This window comes from Procambarus clarkii, chromosome 6 (genome assembly GCF_040958095.1).
Source record: "Procambarus clarkii isolate CNS0578487 chromosome 6, FALCON_Pclarkii_2.0, whole genome shotgun sequence".
Classification (NCBI taxonomy): Eukaryota; Metazoa; Arthropoda; class Malacostraca; order Decapoda; family Cambaridae; genus Procambarus; species Procambarus clarkii.
Genome location: NC_091155.1, coordinates 20,925,115 through 20,941,830, shown reverse-complemented (window position 1 = coordinate 20,941,830; position 16,716 = coordinate 20,925,115). Strand labels below are relative to the sequence as shown.

General features: G+C 39.8%; 1 protein-coding gene across 2 annotated transcripts in view; it reads left to right on the top strand.

The window, feature by feature from the left end:
- Nucleotides 1-1,008: 1,008 nt before the first annotated feature.
- Nucleotides 1,009-16,716, top strand: part of LOC123753925 (RNA-binding protein with serine-rich domain 1-A) — a 25,337-nt gene continuing 9,629 nt past the window's right edge. Inside the window, exons 1-7 of one of the 2 annotated variants that reach the window (XM_045735911.2) lie at nt 1,011-1,029; nt 4,046-4,138; nt 5,971-6,096; nt 8,290-8,427; nt 9,499-9,537; nt 13,647-13,736; nt 16,677-16,716. The exon at nt 16,677-16,716 is cut by the window's right edge and continues 122 nt beyond it. In XM_045735911.2, the coding sequence (XP_045591867.1) occupies nt 4,137-4,138; nt 5,971-6,096; nt 8,290-8,427; nt 9,499-9,537; nt 13,647-13,736; nt 16,677-16,716 (435 nt within the window). In that variant the 5' untranslated portion in view covers nt 1,011-1,029; nt 4,046-4,136. Of the gene's footprint in view, nt 1,030-4,045; nt 4,139-5,970; nt 6,097-8,289; nt 8,428-9,498; nt 9,538-13,646; nt 13,737-16,676 lie in introns of both variants that reach the window. The other variant, XM_045735912.2, reaches the window with a different exon arrangement.

Genomic DNA, 16,716 nt, shown 5'->3' with positions numbered 1-16,716 from the left:
TTAACTGTAGCCTCTGTTTAACGCAACAGTAAAATGTGTACTTGGATGAAAAAACGATTCTTCGCGGCAGGGGATCGTATTCCAGGGACCATGGGATTAAGGACTTGCCCGAAACGCTACGCGTACTAGTGGCTGTACAAGAATGTAACAACTCTTGTATATATCTCAAAAAAAAAAAAAAAAGATACAAACTCAAGTAAAACGCGGGACAGGGAGCCGTATTTACTATAGTTTACCTTCTTAACAGTTTTCTGTAAATATTAATCATACTCAAAATACAGAATTATGAAAGCTTGATTTGCGCTAAAAGAATAAATTATTTTAATTATAAAATATAAAGATAATTTTCTGTAATAATAAGCAAGGAGGAGTTGTGTTTATATTATAAGATGCATGAGCATTGTTGCCAGATTGGACTAAACGTAGCAAATTGTGCTACCTTTGAACGCTCGGCGCTCGTAAATTTGTAATCTCGCTACTTGCGACGTTTTGGGCTAATTTAAAAATAAGTTGGGCTATGAAGACTAAACCACACACCAGAAAATGAGACGACGACGTTTTGGTCCGTCCTGGACCATTATCAAGTCGAGTGTGATGTTCATTTAATTCTTTTTCTACCATCCTCCTTCTGTTAAGAAAAGTCCTATCTTATGAGACACCAATATGTAGCCTCAATGATATATCTCCCACTCTACCATTAACTGTAGGAGTGCCACAGCACAGCATCCTAGGGCCTTCCCTAATCTTATATACACCAATGATCTGCCTAATGTCTCTAACATTCTTAAACCTATATTATTTGCTGACGATACTACCTTCAGCTTCTCAGGAAGTAGTAGCATTAGCTAGATACTGACCCATCACAATATACATGTAGAGTGTTTTCTGTAGGTAATTTTCTAATTATACAATCATATGTTGTCCTCAGCTCTCCTATCTCATACATTTGTTCTTTGGCAGGAGAATAATTACTACATCTACGATGCAATCTTTCCATGGTGCAAATTATAGCCCCCACTCCTGTGACAGGTAAGTCCAATACGGGTACACCATAACCCGTGCTACTTGGACCTTTTTGTTCAGAGTAGCTGAATCTAAAACAGCAACACCCCATGGTGGCGTGAATTATCACTTACGCAAAGCAATGCATTTTGGAATAACATCATACTTTGTAACATTAGAACATAAGGTACTGATCATATATATATGCTCTCTTATTGTACTTTAACATACATTATTCATCACTTCCCACCATTGAACTAAGAGGATTAATTTATTAGCTTCCCCACCTCTCATTAATCTAATGGCAGAGGCTACATTTATCTTTGAAATTCTATCCCAAATACTCTTCAGATTCAATTCCTTCCTCATTATCTCCATCATAGCATTTCTTGGTGTGACGTTAATCTGAAAGAATAGAGCAGTGGCTACTCCGGCAGGTGAAATGCCAGTCACATAAAAAAAAAAATAAAGTACATAAGACTGCTTCTGACCTCTTTACTGTGTGAGAGCTGCGGGTAAATTCCAAAAGAATGAAAAACGTTTAATATTTAATATAACAAAAATGACTAACAATATAACAATTCCCATATTCTACTTGGCGATACACAATACAAAATGCAAAAGAAACAAACATGTGACCGTTACGTTAAGGGCAAAGAGAGGTGCAAAATAATACAATATACAAAAAGCTGTACGCATCTACTGTTTCCTGGGAAGGCTACAGTACATGTTATAGCTTGAGAGCACGAAGCGTATTCTGAAGACTAGCCGTGATCACGGTACCTCCTGTGGTAAGTATGAAAGATTGGCCGATTGATTGATAAAATTACGGGCTCACCATAGCCCGTGCTACATGGACACTTCGTCCTGAGTAGCTAAATCTCTAACAACAACAAAGTTGATAAAACTAGGCTCTTGTGCCAGGTAAATCCACTACGGGCTCACCATGGCCCGTGCTACTTGCCCCGCTCCTGTGCCAGGTAAGTTACGGACTCACCATAGCCCGAGCTACTTGGAACTTGTTCTGAGTAGCTGAACAAGTATAGCTGAATCTATAACAATATATAACAACGTTTGATAAAGATTAAGCCACTCAAGATAAGACTGGCCGATTGATAAAGATTAAGCCACCCAAGATAAGACTGGCCGATTGATAAAGATTAAGCCACCTAAAAGGTGGCACGGGCATGAATAGCCCGTAAGTGGCGGCCCTTTTGAGCCATTACCAGTATCAAGAGCCGATACTGGAGATCTATGGAGGTGCGACTGCACCCTGCGTGACGGGAAATGTCTCCCGTGAAAGACTGGCCGGTGGTGAGCTGCTTATATAGGCGGGCCAGGCTTAGTGTAGATGGCGGTGATGTGCATGTAACTATCGCCGGCAGTCTCAAACAAGCAGGAGTTATGATTAGTAAGAATTTAAAACCAAAGGATCAATGTATGAATATTCGTAATAAGGCAAATAGAACACTGGGATTTATTAATCGAAGCGTTAGTAACAAGACACCTGGTGTGGTTTTTCAGCTATATCTTGCTCTGGTTAGGCCCCATTTAGATTATGCAGTTCAGTTTTGGTCGCCGTACTTTAGAATGGATATAAATTCACTTGAACGTGTCCATCGTAGGATGACTAAGTTAATTCCCCAAATTAGAAATCTTTCATATGAAGAAAGATTAACAAAGCTTAATTTGCATTCGCTGGAATTTGCACAAAAGTATCAATACAAGACAGAACATGAAACAATGGGTATAAATTGGATAAATTTAGATTTAGGAAAGTCTTGGGTAAATACTGGTTCGGTAACAGGGGTTGTTGATTTGTGGAACCAATTACCGCGCAACGTAGTGGAGATGAGGATATTGTTTCAAGCGTGGGTTGGACATGTATATGAGTAGGATTGAGTGGGAGCCAAAGGTAACTAACTGCCTTCTGCAGTTACCTTTGTTCTTATGTTCCTCTAAGAATTTCCTCCTCCTCACCTCTCCGTTGCCTTACTTAATGCCCGTGTCACCTTTTGAGTGGCTTAATTTTCATCAATCAATCTCGCTCCCTCTGGTTACAGTTCAAGTTCGCTCCCTTCTTCGGGCTCACGATAGCCTGTGCTACATGGACATTTCGTTCTGAGTAGCTAAATCTAAAACGATAACAACCTCGCTCCCATCACAATAGACTTGATAATCGTCGTCGTCTCCTCATTTTCTGGTGAGTTTTAGTTTCATATCTTCAGCCACGTTATTGTGGCTCATCGCCTGCACGTTGGGTTAATTTTGTCTGCAAGTTAGGCCTCATTAAAAAGCCTAGCCTGTATGAATACACTCTGGCTTCCTGTTCCCCGATACAGTGAATTATTTCACATTCCAATGGGTAATCACATGGCATACTGTGAGATCTGTTTTGATTATGCTGTTAGTTATGCAAAGTTTTTGTCAGCTGTGAGTGAAGATAACTATTTGCTTCATTGTGTGTACATATTGTAAGATGAAAGCATGCTATATCATCAGCATAGCTTATCAATTTAAACCCTTCTGCAAATGTCATGGTAACGACGTTATCCATAAGGATGTTAAAAAAAACTGATTTTAGAAAGTATACCGACCGTTTTCTAGTGCTAAGTTATCATACTATGATCTTTTTTAGTATATATATGGAGTGATAATATTATTACAACCATTGAATCATGTAGTGCACTCTATGAGACAGAACACGAAACAATGGGTATAAATTGGATAAATTTAGATTTAGGAAAGACTTGGGTAAATACTGGTTAGGTAACAGGGTTGTTGATTTGTGGAACCAATTACCGCGTAACGTGGTGGAGGTGGGGTCCCTCGATTGTTTCAAGCGCGGGTTGGACATGTATATGAGTGGGATTGGGAGGTTATAGATAGGAGCTGCCTCGTATGGGCCAATAGGCCTTCTGCAGTTGCCTATGTTCTTATTAAAATATATTAATTCTGACAACTATATGAGTCACTAAACAAAATATTGGGCTACTTTAATTACAAATTCGCGACTTCTAGACTTTCCTCTCGCTACTTTCAGAAATTGAGGTCTGGCATCACTGTACAAGCGTGAGGAATACTGTGATCAGAGAGACGTTGCTGGCGGCGCTGTGTCCAGGTCTTCACGCAACATGTGAGTGTCTACCTCTCTCATCTCTCACCTCCCTCATGTCTCACGCACTCCCAACACCCCCAAGGCATCTCCCCCATGTGATAGCAGTGTCAAGTGAACGTAGCTGACGACATTTACCATGATACAGAGCGGGCTGGTCTCCCCCCCCCCCCCCAACGCCTCTACCGAGGGTCTGTGTACAAATGGTGGCTGATTCATATTTTAATTCATTTTGTATGGGATAGGCACGCTTTCTAGCATCTAATGGCTCTGTTCACCTAGCAGTAAATAGGCATCCAGGAGTTAGTTAACTGTTAAGGAGATGCATCCCCACAACAGTTGACTGACTAATGACACAACCTAACTTTTTTCCAGTCCTGACTCTCTTACTCAGAATGTTAGTGAATATTGAACTAAATAAAGTTCGTCTTTGGCTAGCTGCTAACAAACTCGCCCTTAACTTTGACAAAACCTTCTATATTATGTCAATAAAATCTCAAATCAAATTAATCTAAGAGTTAACAATTTCCAAATTAGTAACAAAGTAGATGGTAAATTCCTTGGTGTCCTTATCGATAACAAGCTGAATTTTCAGGGACACATTCAAAATACTGTGTACATAAAGTATAGCTAAAACTGTTTGGCATTCTTTCTAAGATCAGATATTATGTACCTCGCTCTGCCCTGGTGACGCTCTATTACTCTATCATCTATCCTTACCTCAATTATGGTATTAGTGCTTGGGGTTCTACTACCCAAAATCATCTATGTCTTCTAATTACTCAACACAGAGCTGCTATTAGAGCAATATCAAACTCTGGCCCCCAGACAGCACTCGGTACCCTTACTTAAATCTTTGAATATGTTAGATATTAAGTCGGTGCACATCTTCTCAAGTGTATTCTATATATTTAAAACTCTGAACTGTAATACCAATCCTGACCTTAAAAGCTTTCTAGAAGGTTGTAACAGAACCCATGGGCACCACACTAGAAACAAATACATATTTGATATTCCAAGTGTGTGACTTAACCACACTAGAAATGCTCTGCAAATTAAGGGACCCAGAATGTGGAATGACTTTCCCAATCATGTCAAAGGCTATACCTCTCTCCCCCAGTTTAAGAGAAAAACTAAGTACTGTACTACCTAATAAACTCCATGTACCCTACCTTACCTCTTTAAATGTCAACCTATGTCTTGCTATTATCAAACAATAATTATTAATGACTTAACTTGAATAACTGCTGATATATGCCATGTATAAACTTAATGAAAATTGTACAGTAGTCTGTTTAGTTAAAATTACTTTTGCAGTTCTGTTGCAAGTTCTGTTCAAGTTCAACAGTTCTGTAATTTCTGCTGTTCCAGTCAACATGTAATTATTGTCATTCTTTTTTTCTGCTTCAGTTCAATTCATTATTTTGATCTTGGTTTTAAGTCGTAGTTTTTACATTTTTTTACCACATCTTGCCCAAACACTGTGCATGTTGATTTGTTAAACCAATTACCGCTTAACATAATAGAAGTAGGATCAAACATTCTGCTTGTAACTCATTTTGTTTGTACTTTTACCTGAATAAATTATTATTATTATTTATTAATAATGTTAATAATAAATATTATTGTTATTAATAATGTTAATAATAAATAATATTATTGTTATTAATAATAATAATATTAACTCTTGGGTACCTATTTACTGCTTTTTGAATAGAACATTAGGTGCTTAGAAACATGCCCGACTATTTCTGTCCCTCCCGGGATTTGAACCTGGGATTGCCTTCTGTGAGTTGAGAACAATGACAACAGTACTACCGAGACCCTGTCATATTTTAATTCTGGCATTTCAGGGTTCTCAGTAGGAGTCGTAGTCGGTCAGCTTCCACCAGCGGCTCGGAGAAAGAGAGGAAATCACGAGACAAGGAGAAGAAACCACGCAAGAAGTCGTCGAGCAGTGATAGCAGCTCCAGTAGAAGGTAAGGCTGGGTGGGCTTCGGGGTGAGTCTTGCCTAGTCATGCTGAACCATAGTTTTATGTTTGATGAACCCTATATCATCAGGTTAGGCTGTGTTAGGTTATGCTGTTTTAGCATAGGGTGTGTTAAGATGTGACATAAAATTAGGGGCATTAAATTAAATTAAAATTATTTAATGCCTCTAACCTCACCTCGTAGTTCTTGTCCGTTAGTTCTGGGAAACATTTTGCACCTTTTCCAGTTTGTTGATGTTGCTTCTTGCACATCACATTCATTCAAATGTGAAATTGAATGCGTAACCCGAAAAATTTGTAAATAGGGGGCATTCGTAAGTTGAGGTTCCACTGTAATGGTAAAGTTACTTCTATTTCAATCATTTGGCACATTACCAATCTTTCATGTCTTCTGGCATGTACTGTATACACACTCTCCATTTCTTTTCTTTCTTAACATTTAATCATTTACATATATTGCTACCTAATCAACACCAGGAACTTTTCCACATATCAGCTTCTTCACCTTTTCCGTCATACAGTACAGGCTGCTATATGATCTTCCACTCTTCTCATACCATCAAATCCAATCATGTTCACATTAGCACCTCTTCTCATGTATTACACTTTAAAAAATATTTTTTCCAGCTACAGTACTTCTAATGATCTCTCTACATTTTAATGTTCTCCATATCTTTAACATTTACCCATCCACCAGTCTCCCTGCTAAACTTCATCCATTTGCTAAATAACTGAGACCTGTTGGGTATACTGTATAAAAGAATATTATGTCCAAGTTTAAACTTCTGTTTATGGTACTTTTACACTTTTGCCGACAGGGCCGCATATGAGAGATGTGTAGGTGACGAGTCACAGTAATGTGGCTGAAGAGTTGACACCCAACCCACGCATCCGAAAATAAAGAACTGAGCATGTTTCGAATTGTCCTGGACCATTATCATGTCTTGATAATGGTCCAGGATGTACCAAAATGATGATGCTCTTAGTTTTCAGATGTGTGTGTTGGGTGTCAACATGAGATATTTTCCACAGGGTTCATCTATACTGTTCATTTACCGTATTGTAACACCACTCTAAAATGTACCCCTTTAATGGAACACTACTAATCCTGAGTAACACTTCCTCATCGGTTGCACTTGATAACACTGTTATAAAACACGGTAATGTGAGCTGACATATGATGGTTACACCGGAACCAAAAGATACACTGCCAATAAGGAAATGCTAACACAAGGATTAAATACGCTGCCACCATCTGCCTTTGACCATTGAGACTATATCAAGCAACGAGGCAAGAAACATTGCTTGACTTGGAGAGTACTTTCTATGACTGTCATTAATTATGAAAACGGTTGTCAGCCACTATATCCAAAAGGCTAAGAGGATTCAACAATTGACACAGACGGGAAATTTAACATGAGTTTATTGAGACCAAAATTATGTCAATCACCAATTATAAATCCTACCCTAACACTGGCAAAAAGTTAAGAACTTTGGACATGGAACAAAACTCAGAGATCACACACATTACCTTAAGCTATCTGTCTCTCCCTGGCTGAGATGTTCTTCACAGCCCCGCTCTCGATCCCGGTGTACCGCACTCTGCCCTCCCTATGTTCCTACAGGCCCTCTATATACAACCCCCCACAGGGGGGAGGGGGAGATCTGCTGTTGCTACCCACCAAAAGTGTACAAACACTCAAGAAATATTTAAATAAGCTTGTTTGACATTCACCCTACACTCTTCAAGAGAGGAGTTATTAATTACATGTGACTGACCTCTGACCTGGCCAAAAGGGGGAGATCCAGGGATGTTTACACATAAGAATCTGGAGTCTAATTTCCTTGCATGAAATATTACATACTTGAAACTATGCTGACTAAGACTAACCCAGGAATTTATAATCAATATACAAGATAAACCGGAGGTCATCTGGGCTGACCTCTTGGAGAAGGCTTCCCTGGGTGTGAACTCTAAGGGGGGGGAGGTCCTGGGTGTTACAGTATATAAAATGGTGTCTTTCTCTTTAATAACGCATGTTAAAGCTATAGATATTTTGATGTGTAGGTTAATAATCAAACTTAATTTTGTTGTTCTCTATAGACTAGGAAAATATTAATAACAAATAGGCATTAATGTACTGACATTGCTAAAATTATATTTACATGTATTTTTATAGTTCGTCAAGAAGTTCTTCTGGATCTTCGGGCAGTTCAGACAGCTCCTCCAGCAGCAGTTCATCTTCACGTTCATCCTCCTCCTCCTCCTCGTCGTCATCATCACGCTCAAGGTCTAGAGATAAGGAGAATAAACCAAAGTAAGCTATGATCTTTTTCATCTTTTTTTTTTTTTTTTTTTTTTTTTTTTTTTTTTTTCTCTTTTCTTTCCTTTTGACTGGTTTCCTTTTACTATCATGAAAATGAAGAGGCATATTGACTAACTTTAAATGTTAAGGCTGAGCAAGAGCCATATGAATCTTGAGAAAGGCTATGGTACTTTTTCTATGGTTATGGTACATTGAATGGAATGTTTATATTCCATGGAAGTGTGGGTGACAATTTATAAAGTTCTTCCGATTAAATTGAAGTCGACATAACGCCACTAACACCACTGCCACTCAAATTATGTTCCCATATAGGCAGTGTACTTGGATTTGAAACAAATTGGAGATTTGAAACAAGCCGGAGCAAGGCCGGAGCGGCCTTGCTCCGGCTGCAGTCTCGCCATCGGCTGCTTTTAAAGGATACCCGGGTCACTCGGCGGTTTCTCGAGCCTGAACTTTGCCTCGAGCCTCCCACAGCTGTGCGGGAGCCTGAACTTTGCCTAGCGGTTTATCCACTGGACAGGGTTTGGCTTCAGAAGATTTTCTGGTATTTTTGGGACAGCTTTTTTTCACCGCTCTCGCTGGGTTTGACCCCCCAGTGTTCCTAGGTCGGTTGCTGCGCCACAGGCTTCCTCTTTGGGTTTTTCGGTGTCATGGCGCTTTCCTCTTCCCTCGCTCGATGTGTTCACGGATGCCTCGTCTGTCAGTAGGGGCTTTGTGACCAATGCTTACCAGTCCGGGCAGAGGTGGTGGGTGTTGTCTATGTGTTGGGCTCACGGCATGGCGTGGGAGTTTGCGGCGGTGTGGCTGGCGCTGCAGAGGATTTGGCAGGTTTGGGATTACTTGAATTCATAATTAAGTGAAAATTGAAAGCTGATTATTTGCACAATTGTGATGTAAAGTTTAGTCTACTAGTTGTTGTTTAGAAATATATAAAAAATCACATTACTCACATATATATGACCTTGCTTGATCACAAAACATATGATAATGCTTTGCTTGACTTGCATAGTATACTATATTCACTTGATTATTACATAACATCTTGTTTCTTTTATAATTTAGAGAAAAGGAGAAGGACAAAGACAAAAAGGAGGATGCCAGGTGAGTTGTACACTTAATTTTATTAAATATTTAAGTGACCAAAATATAGCTATAATGCTTGAAAAGTTCTTATTGGTTAGGTAAATAGTAATATTAATCCTTCAGCTAATGTGCTGGAACCTTTTATATGGTATTTGCCCCAAAAGACTTCAATACCTGTCTACATATACTTATTTATATACATGCATGCATGTATTATGTAAAGATATACAGTATACTAAAGAACGACCCAGTAAATGGCAACTAGAGTTGCCATTTACATACTCTGTATTTAAGAAAGAATATATATATATATCATTCTAAGTGAAATCCAGATTCTCTAACAGTCTAGAACTCAGAATACAGTATTTGACCTTTTGTTTTGGCTGACGCCAAATGTCATAGCAAATAATACGTGTTTCTGCAAATTTAGGTATATGAACAATGATTCTGATTGCATACAAATGTTATCTATGCTCTAAGGTACATAACAGAATGATCATTTTCTGAGCAAGTTCCACTTGCGTCCTAAAGTGGGGCATAAGTCTCATACAGTCACATCAGTCTTAATCAGTCTTTGGAGTTGTCTTGGCATGCTGTGGGGACCTAGAGCCAGAACCTGACTCCCTCATAGGCACAGAGAGCAGGGGATTGTTGCCATCATCCTCACTGGGAAAGCACTCTGAAAAGCAGGCTAGACAATACATAGTACAGTACTTCATGATTTATGAAAACAAAGCACCAAAAGAGCCATTAGATAACGGTTGACTACCTTCTGTTGAAGATTCCGGTGATCATGTCCCCAGACCAGCTTCCTGGTTGTTGGTCTGATCCATCAGGCTGTTCGATGCAGCTTCTCACAGCCTGATGCTCACCACGCTCTTTCTTCCTCTTTGCTGTCCTTCATTTGGTTTAGTTTTTCTCTTCTGTTTTAGTTTCTCTCGATCGCCACCTTATTCCTCTATCGCCTTGTGTTCTTTGTTTTTGTGGCATTGGTGGGGGGCCGCTGCAGTTTGTGTTATGTGAGAATGTTCTGTGGAAATACACAGCAGGTGGTAGTGAAGTGGTATGCTTCACTTAAACACTAAAAAGAAAAAAAAATGCATCCTTTGCAGATGACACAAAAATCAGCATGAAAATTACCTCGGTTGAAGACATTGAAAAACTTCAAGCAGATATTAATAAAGTTTTCAACTGGCCAACAGAAAATAACATGATGTTTAACAGTTATAAATTCCAGGTACTCAGGTACAGTAAAAATGAGGACCTTAAACATAATACAGGGTACAAAACACAATCAAATGTGCCCATAGTAGGAAAGCAGCATGTAAAGGATTTGGGAATAATGATGTCTGACGACCTAACGTTTAGGGAGCATAACCAAGCAAATATTGCATCAGCCAGAAAAATGATTGGATGGATTACGAGAACTTTCAAATCCAGGGATCCCATCACAATGGGATATAAGAACATAAGTATAAAATGTCGCACAAGGATGTGTTAGACCGGCACCAAATAAAGAACTACGTCAATCACTAGCCGTGAGCTCCAAACAGGGACGAAATATTTCTACTCTTTGCAGGGTTGTCAACTCCACGCTTGTCCTACAGCGTTAAATTTGGTATCACTGAGAGCGCAATAAAATTCCCCACGCAGACATATGCATATAAATGTAGAATCATGATCGCGGCCCACCTGCAAGAGTGTGGGAAGTGGCCGAAGTGTTACCCGTTACCGCACACCCGACAGCACATCGGCGAGACCTATTGAAAAGTGTATACTCTTTTTCACTGTTCTGACCTTAATTTTTGATGTACGTATTTCATTTTTGTAGCAATGTGTTCGCAATAGAATGTTCTAGAAGAACATAAGCATAAAATGTCACACAAGGATGCGTTACACCGGCACGAAATAAAAAACTACGTCGATCACTAGCCGTGAGCGCCCAACACTTTCGCGGATTCAAGAGAAAAATGGCTGCCGCTCTCAAGCGACATCGGTCCCCAAAAGTGTTAATATATAAATGCCACAGCTCCCTGTGCCTTTGTGAGGGGGGACCAGGTTCTGGCTCTGGTCCCGGGGAAGCCAGAGAACTACATGACTGATAACACACAGGGGGGCCTCGTAGCCTGGTGGATAACGCGCAGGACTCGTAATTCTGTGGCGCGGGTTCGATTCCCGCACGAGGCAGAAACAAATGGGCAAAGTTTCTTTCACCCTAAGTGCCCCTGTTACCTAGCAGTCAATAGGTACCTGGGAGTTAGTCAGCTGTCACGGGCTGCTTCCTGGGGGGTGTGTGTGTGGTGTGGAGAAAAAAAAAAAAAAAAAAAGTAGTAAACAGTTGATTGACAGTTGAGAGGCGGGCCGAAAGAGCAAAGCTCAACCCCCGCAAAAACACAACCAGTAAACACAACTAGTAAACACACACATTGGAAATGCTAGCTTCAGGAAGCCACTAGGGTCACTTGGAAATTAGTGTTTTATTACATTCAACGCTGGTTGTGTGTGTTGATAAAATTTGTTTAAATTGACACTTTTGAAAATGTAAATTCAAACGTTTATGCATCAGTCATAAAATATTTTCACATAATAAGAGAACTAATTCCTAAATATGTGAAATTTAAGACTCCCCAAATTTGAAGTGGAACATTAAAAATAAGAAATTAAAAGAAAATGTATAACAACAAGTTTCTAAGGTGCGAGACATGGGCATGGTATTTATTTATTGATTTCCTTTAAACTGTATATGCCAATAAATGAGGATATGTGCTCCAAGATGTTAAAGTCTTGGTCAAATCACCTTTGAAACAATGAAGAAAAAATATGCAACATAATAACCCAGCATTAATGTACTGAAACACCTCTTTCTGGTAGAGCCCCGATGGCTTCTTGTAAATAGATTGCTCCAATCTACCATTCACATCAGTTGCACGAGTTCATTTGGTCTACCAGGGACCAGAGGCAAAAACTGGCCCAGTTACATGAGCCACACAGAGCACATTTTGCCTCTTCACTGGGAAAGCATCCAAAATGTTAGAAAAGCTTTTAAGACAATTGCTGGGTTCACAAGCCTCAAGAACAGCTAAAATGCCAAACAATTCACAATCAAAATAAAATGACTAAAGAAAAACAAACAAACAAAACTAACTAGAATCCAATAGTGCTAAATGGTGCTACCAGGCAGTGCAGCGCTCGGTCCAGCATCAGCACATTAAAATATGTCATGGAATGCAGCTCGGTTTGCAGTTATAAATGTCGTTCCTCTGCAGAGTTTTAAATCCATGATAACAATGTACACTAGCAAGAGCCATCATGATTTAAAGAGGAAAATTAAGTAGTTTGCAGGGTCCAGATTCACGAAAGCACTTACGCAAGTACTTACGAACGTGTACATCTTTCCTCAATCTTTGACGGCTTTGGTTACATTTATTAAACAGTTTACAAGCATGAAAACTTCCCAATCAACTGTTGTTATTGTTATAAACAGCCTCCTGGTGCTTCGGAGCTCATTAACTGTTTAATAATTGTAAACAAAGCCGCCAAAGATTGAGAAAAGATGTACAGGTTCGTAAGTGCATTCGTGAATCTGGCCCCTGGTACTCACAGCACCACATATTGGCACAGTAAACCCAAGTCTCTCTGTAAAGCATCTTCTTGCAATGAAAATTGTCATATTAAGCTTTTGTAAAACTGTAGTATTGCATGGTTAAGTCAAATGTATTCAGATACAACTACAATATTGTGGTTTCAGTTCTGTAACATGTTGGCAGTGGGGAATAGTGGCCTAGTGCAGTGTGGTAGTTAGCTAGAATTAGACCTTTGTCTTTTACAACAAATTGTACTTGAAAAAAATTTAAGAGTTGGAATTTTCTGTCTCTATGCTGGGCTGGACTGAGTATTCTGCAGTATGTATATTGCCAGTATTACCCAGTGGGGGACTTTGACAAATTTCTCACTTTGGGGGTGTGGAATTTTGACCTACTCTTATGGTACCAGATCCTAACCCAGATGTCGGTAGGATCTTAACTTAAGAAGCAGCTGAGTGGGATAATGCAGAAAAAACTGTTTGCTTAGTTTATCATTATCATTATTAAATTTGGTTGTTTATACCATCTGTTCTTTATCAACAGATCTACATTCAAGGCCAATGCAGAAAAAAGTCGTAGTCAGAGCCACGAGAAGAAACCCAAGCCCAAAAAGCCCTCAAAGTCTCGCTCAAGGTCAGTGATTAGGATAATGTACAAAGTTGTATACGGTACCGTTCTACAGATTCACACTTGGGTGCAGGACACTTTATTTGTTGACACTATTGTGCACACAAACATTACAAGTGTACATGTATTAAACATTTTCTGACTAGTGACTTTAATATTTGTATCATAAGACTGCAGCTATAAAATGAAATGATAAAACTGGTTTTGCTTATTATTTGATTTTCTTTGCATAATGTGTACAATGTGTCCACCATTATGATTGACATAGATATGCAGACAGGCACCCTTTAGATATGCAGACAGGCACCCTGTCAGCAATCGCATGGCAAATGTCGTCAGGAGTGATGATGCATTCCAGACTTATTGGACTTGGTTCCGAACTTTTAAGGATAACCTGACTTTACAGTACTTTTAACCTAGCTTATAATTATAAATGATTATTAACAAATTCCAACTACTGGAGATTAGATCCAAATTAAGCTGTTTGAAATCTTGAATTAACAACATAAAGTATGGTTTTGAAGAGATGATCTTGTGTAATCTACAGTATTTTCTGATAGACCCTCTTAAGGATTGTGCCAGATTCCAAGATCCACATCCCTACCAGGAGCCATTACCAGAATCTTGCTGTCAATACAATGTGATGGGAGCTTGGCGATCAAAGATATACCCAAAACTGAGGAAAATTGACCAAAAGTCAAAGCAAAACAAATTAACGCTAGAAAAACTAAAAATGATAAGGGGAAAACAAGGCAAACTATATTTTGTTGCAAGTGGACAAATCTGGCTGCTAGTGGCGGCCCAGGGCACCTGGGGTTGTGGCTCGCAGCTCACCTTGGTCTCCCGGTCCTATGGGGCTCAGATGGCCTCTGATTGGACAGTCTTATTGCTAACTTAGCCAGGTAGATGATTTCATGTCTAGTCACATTTCTAACTAGTGGCTAGAAATGGAGTAGCTTTCAACTAGTCCATGACTTGGGTGCCACTACAAGGCATGTAAATGGGGAGATTATGTAGCTAGCTGAATGCTTATGTATGTATTGCACCTGGCTCTAGTAGGCTGTTTTTTGGGGAATACGTGACCAACCGTATTTTCTGAGGGGAGCCCCTACGGCTCCCTGGAGCTTATCGGGCTAATGTATGTTATATTAGACTGGGACATTAGCTATGGAGTTCAGACCTACCAGGGACCATGAGCCAGAACCTGGCCCCTTCAGAGAGGTTTCAGGGAGCAATGGCCCTGGAAAAACCCGTGGTTGGGGTTTTTTCTTATCTGCCATCGACCGGGGCTAGGCACCCACAAAGATAGGCATAACAAAACAAACCCCCCATTAGGAACTAGAATATGAATAATACTAGAATAAAAAAAACCCAAACTAGAATATGCTGGTGGGTGACAGGGAGACTTCTGACATGAGTGAAAAATTTTCTGACAGACAGATGACGGGGATAATAAGAGGCATGTATCTTGACTGGAGGAGTGCTACTAGCAAAGTACCACAGGGTTCAGTTCTTGCACCAGTATTGTTCATCATCTACATAAACGATCTACCAGAAGCAATAGAGAAGTATATGAACATGTTTGTGGATGATGCTAAAATACTGGGGAAGATAGGAGGCATAAATTGTAATTCCCTTCAAATTGATCTAAATAAAATAAATGTTTGGAGCAACAAGTGCCAAATAGAGTTCAGTGTGAATAAATGCCTTGTTATGGAATTTGAAATTGGAGAAAATAGACCACACAATTTACAAATTATGAGGAAAGAAATTAGGGAACTCTAAGAAAGAACGAGATCTAGGGGTGGTTTTGGATAGTAAACTGTTGCCAGAGGAACATATAAAGAACACTGTGAGAGGAGTGCATGCATCGCTTTCCAACTTCAGACTTGCTTTCAATTACATGGATAGTCATGAAATTGTTCATGACCTTTGTGAGACCAAAATTGAAATATGCAGCAGTTGTATGGTGCCCATATCTCGAGAAGCACAAATAAACTGGAAAAGTTGCAAAGGCACGCTACAAAATGGCTTCCAGAATGGAAAAACAAGAGCTAGAGCTTTCTTTCACTAGAAAGAAGACGAGAGAGATATCAAATAATATACACCTGGAAGATACTGGAGGGCCAAGTACCAAATCTACACAGTAAAAGAACAACGTACTGGAGTGAACGACATGGAAGAAAATGTAGAATAGAACCAATGAAGAGCAGAGGTGCCATAGGCACAATCAGAGAACACTGTATAAACATCAGAGGTCCGCGGTTGTTCAACGTCCTCCCAGCAAGCATAAGAAATATTGCCGGAACAACCGTGGACATTTTCAAGAGGAAACTAGATTTATTCCTCCAAGGAGTGCCGGACCAACCAGGCTGTGGTGGGTATGTGGGCCTGCGGGCCACTCCAAGCAACAGCCTGGTGGACCAAACTCTCACAAGTCGAGCCTGGCCTCGGGCCGGGCTTGGGGAGTAGAAGAACTCCCAGAACCCCATCAACCAGGTAATGAACCAGGTAACAACCAGCTACGAGAGGCTAGAGGCATTAAATATGCCAAAACTAGAAGATAGAAAAAGAGGTGACATGACCACCGATTACAAAATACGAACAGGCATCGACCAACTTGACAAAGAGGAATTCCTGAAACTAGCAACTTCACGATCAAGAGATCATAGATTCAAGCCAAGAAAACAAAGATGCCAAAAAAATATTAGAAAGTTTTCTTTTGTAAACAGTGGTAGATATCAAGTGAGGTGGTGGTGGAGGCCAAAACTGTCAGTAGTTTCAAAGTGTTGTATGACAGTGCTGGGAAGACGGGACACCACAATCATAGTTCTCATTCTGTAACCACACTTTAATTACAAGTAATTACACTCACTCACACTCTCTCACTTTCTTTTTCCTTTATGTATTATTAGAAATGATTAATGTGTGCTATAACATTGACAGGTCTGGATCGCCACGTCCCAGAAGGAAACCTCGCTCACCC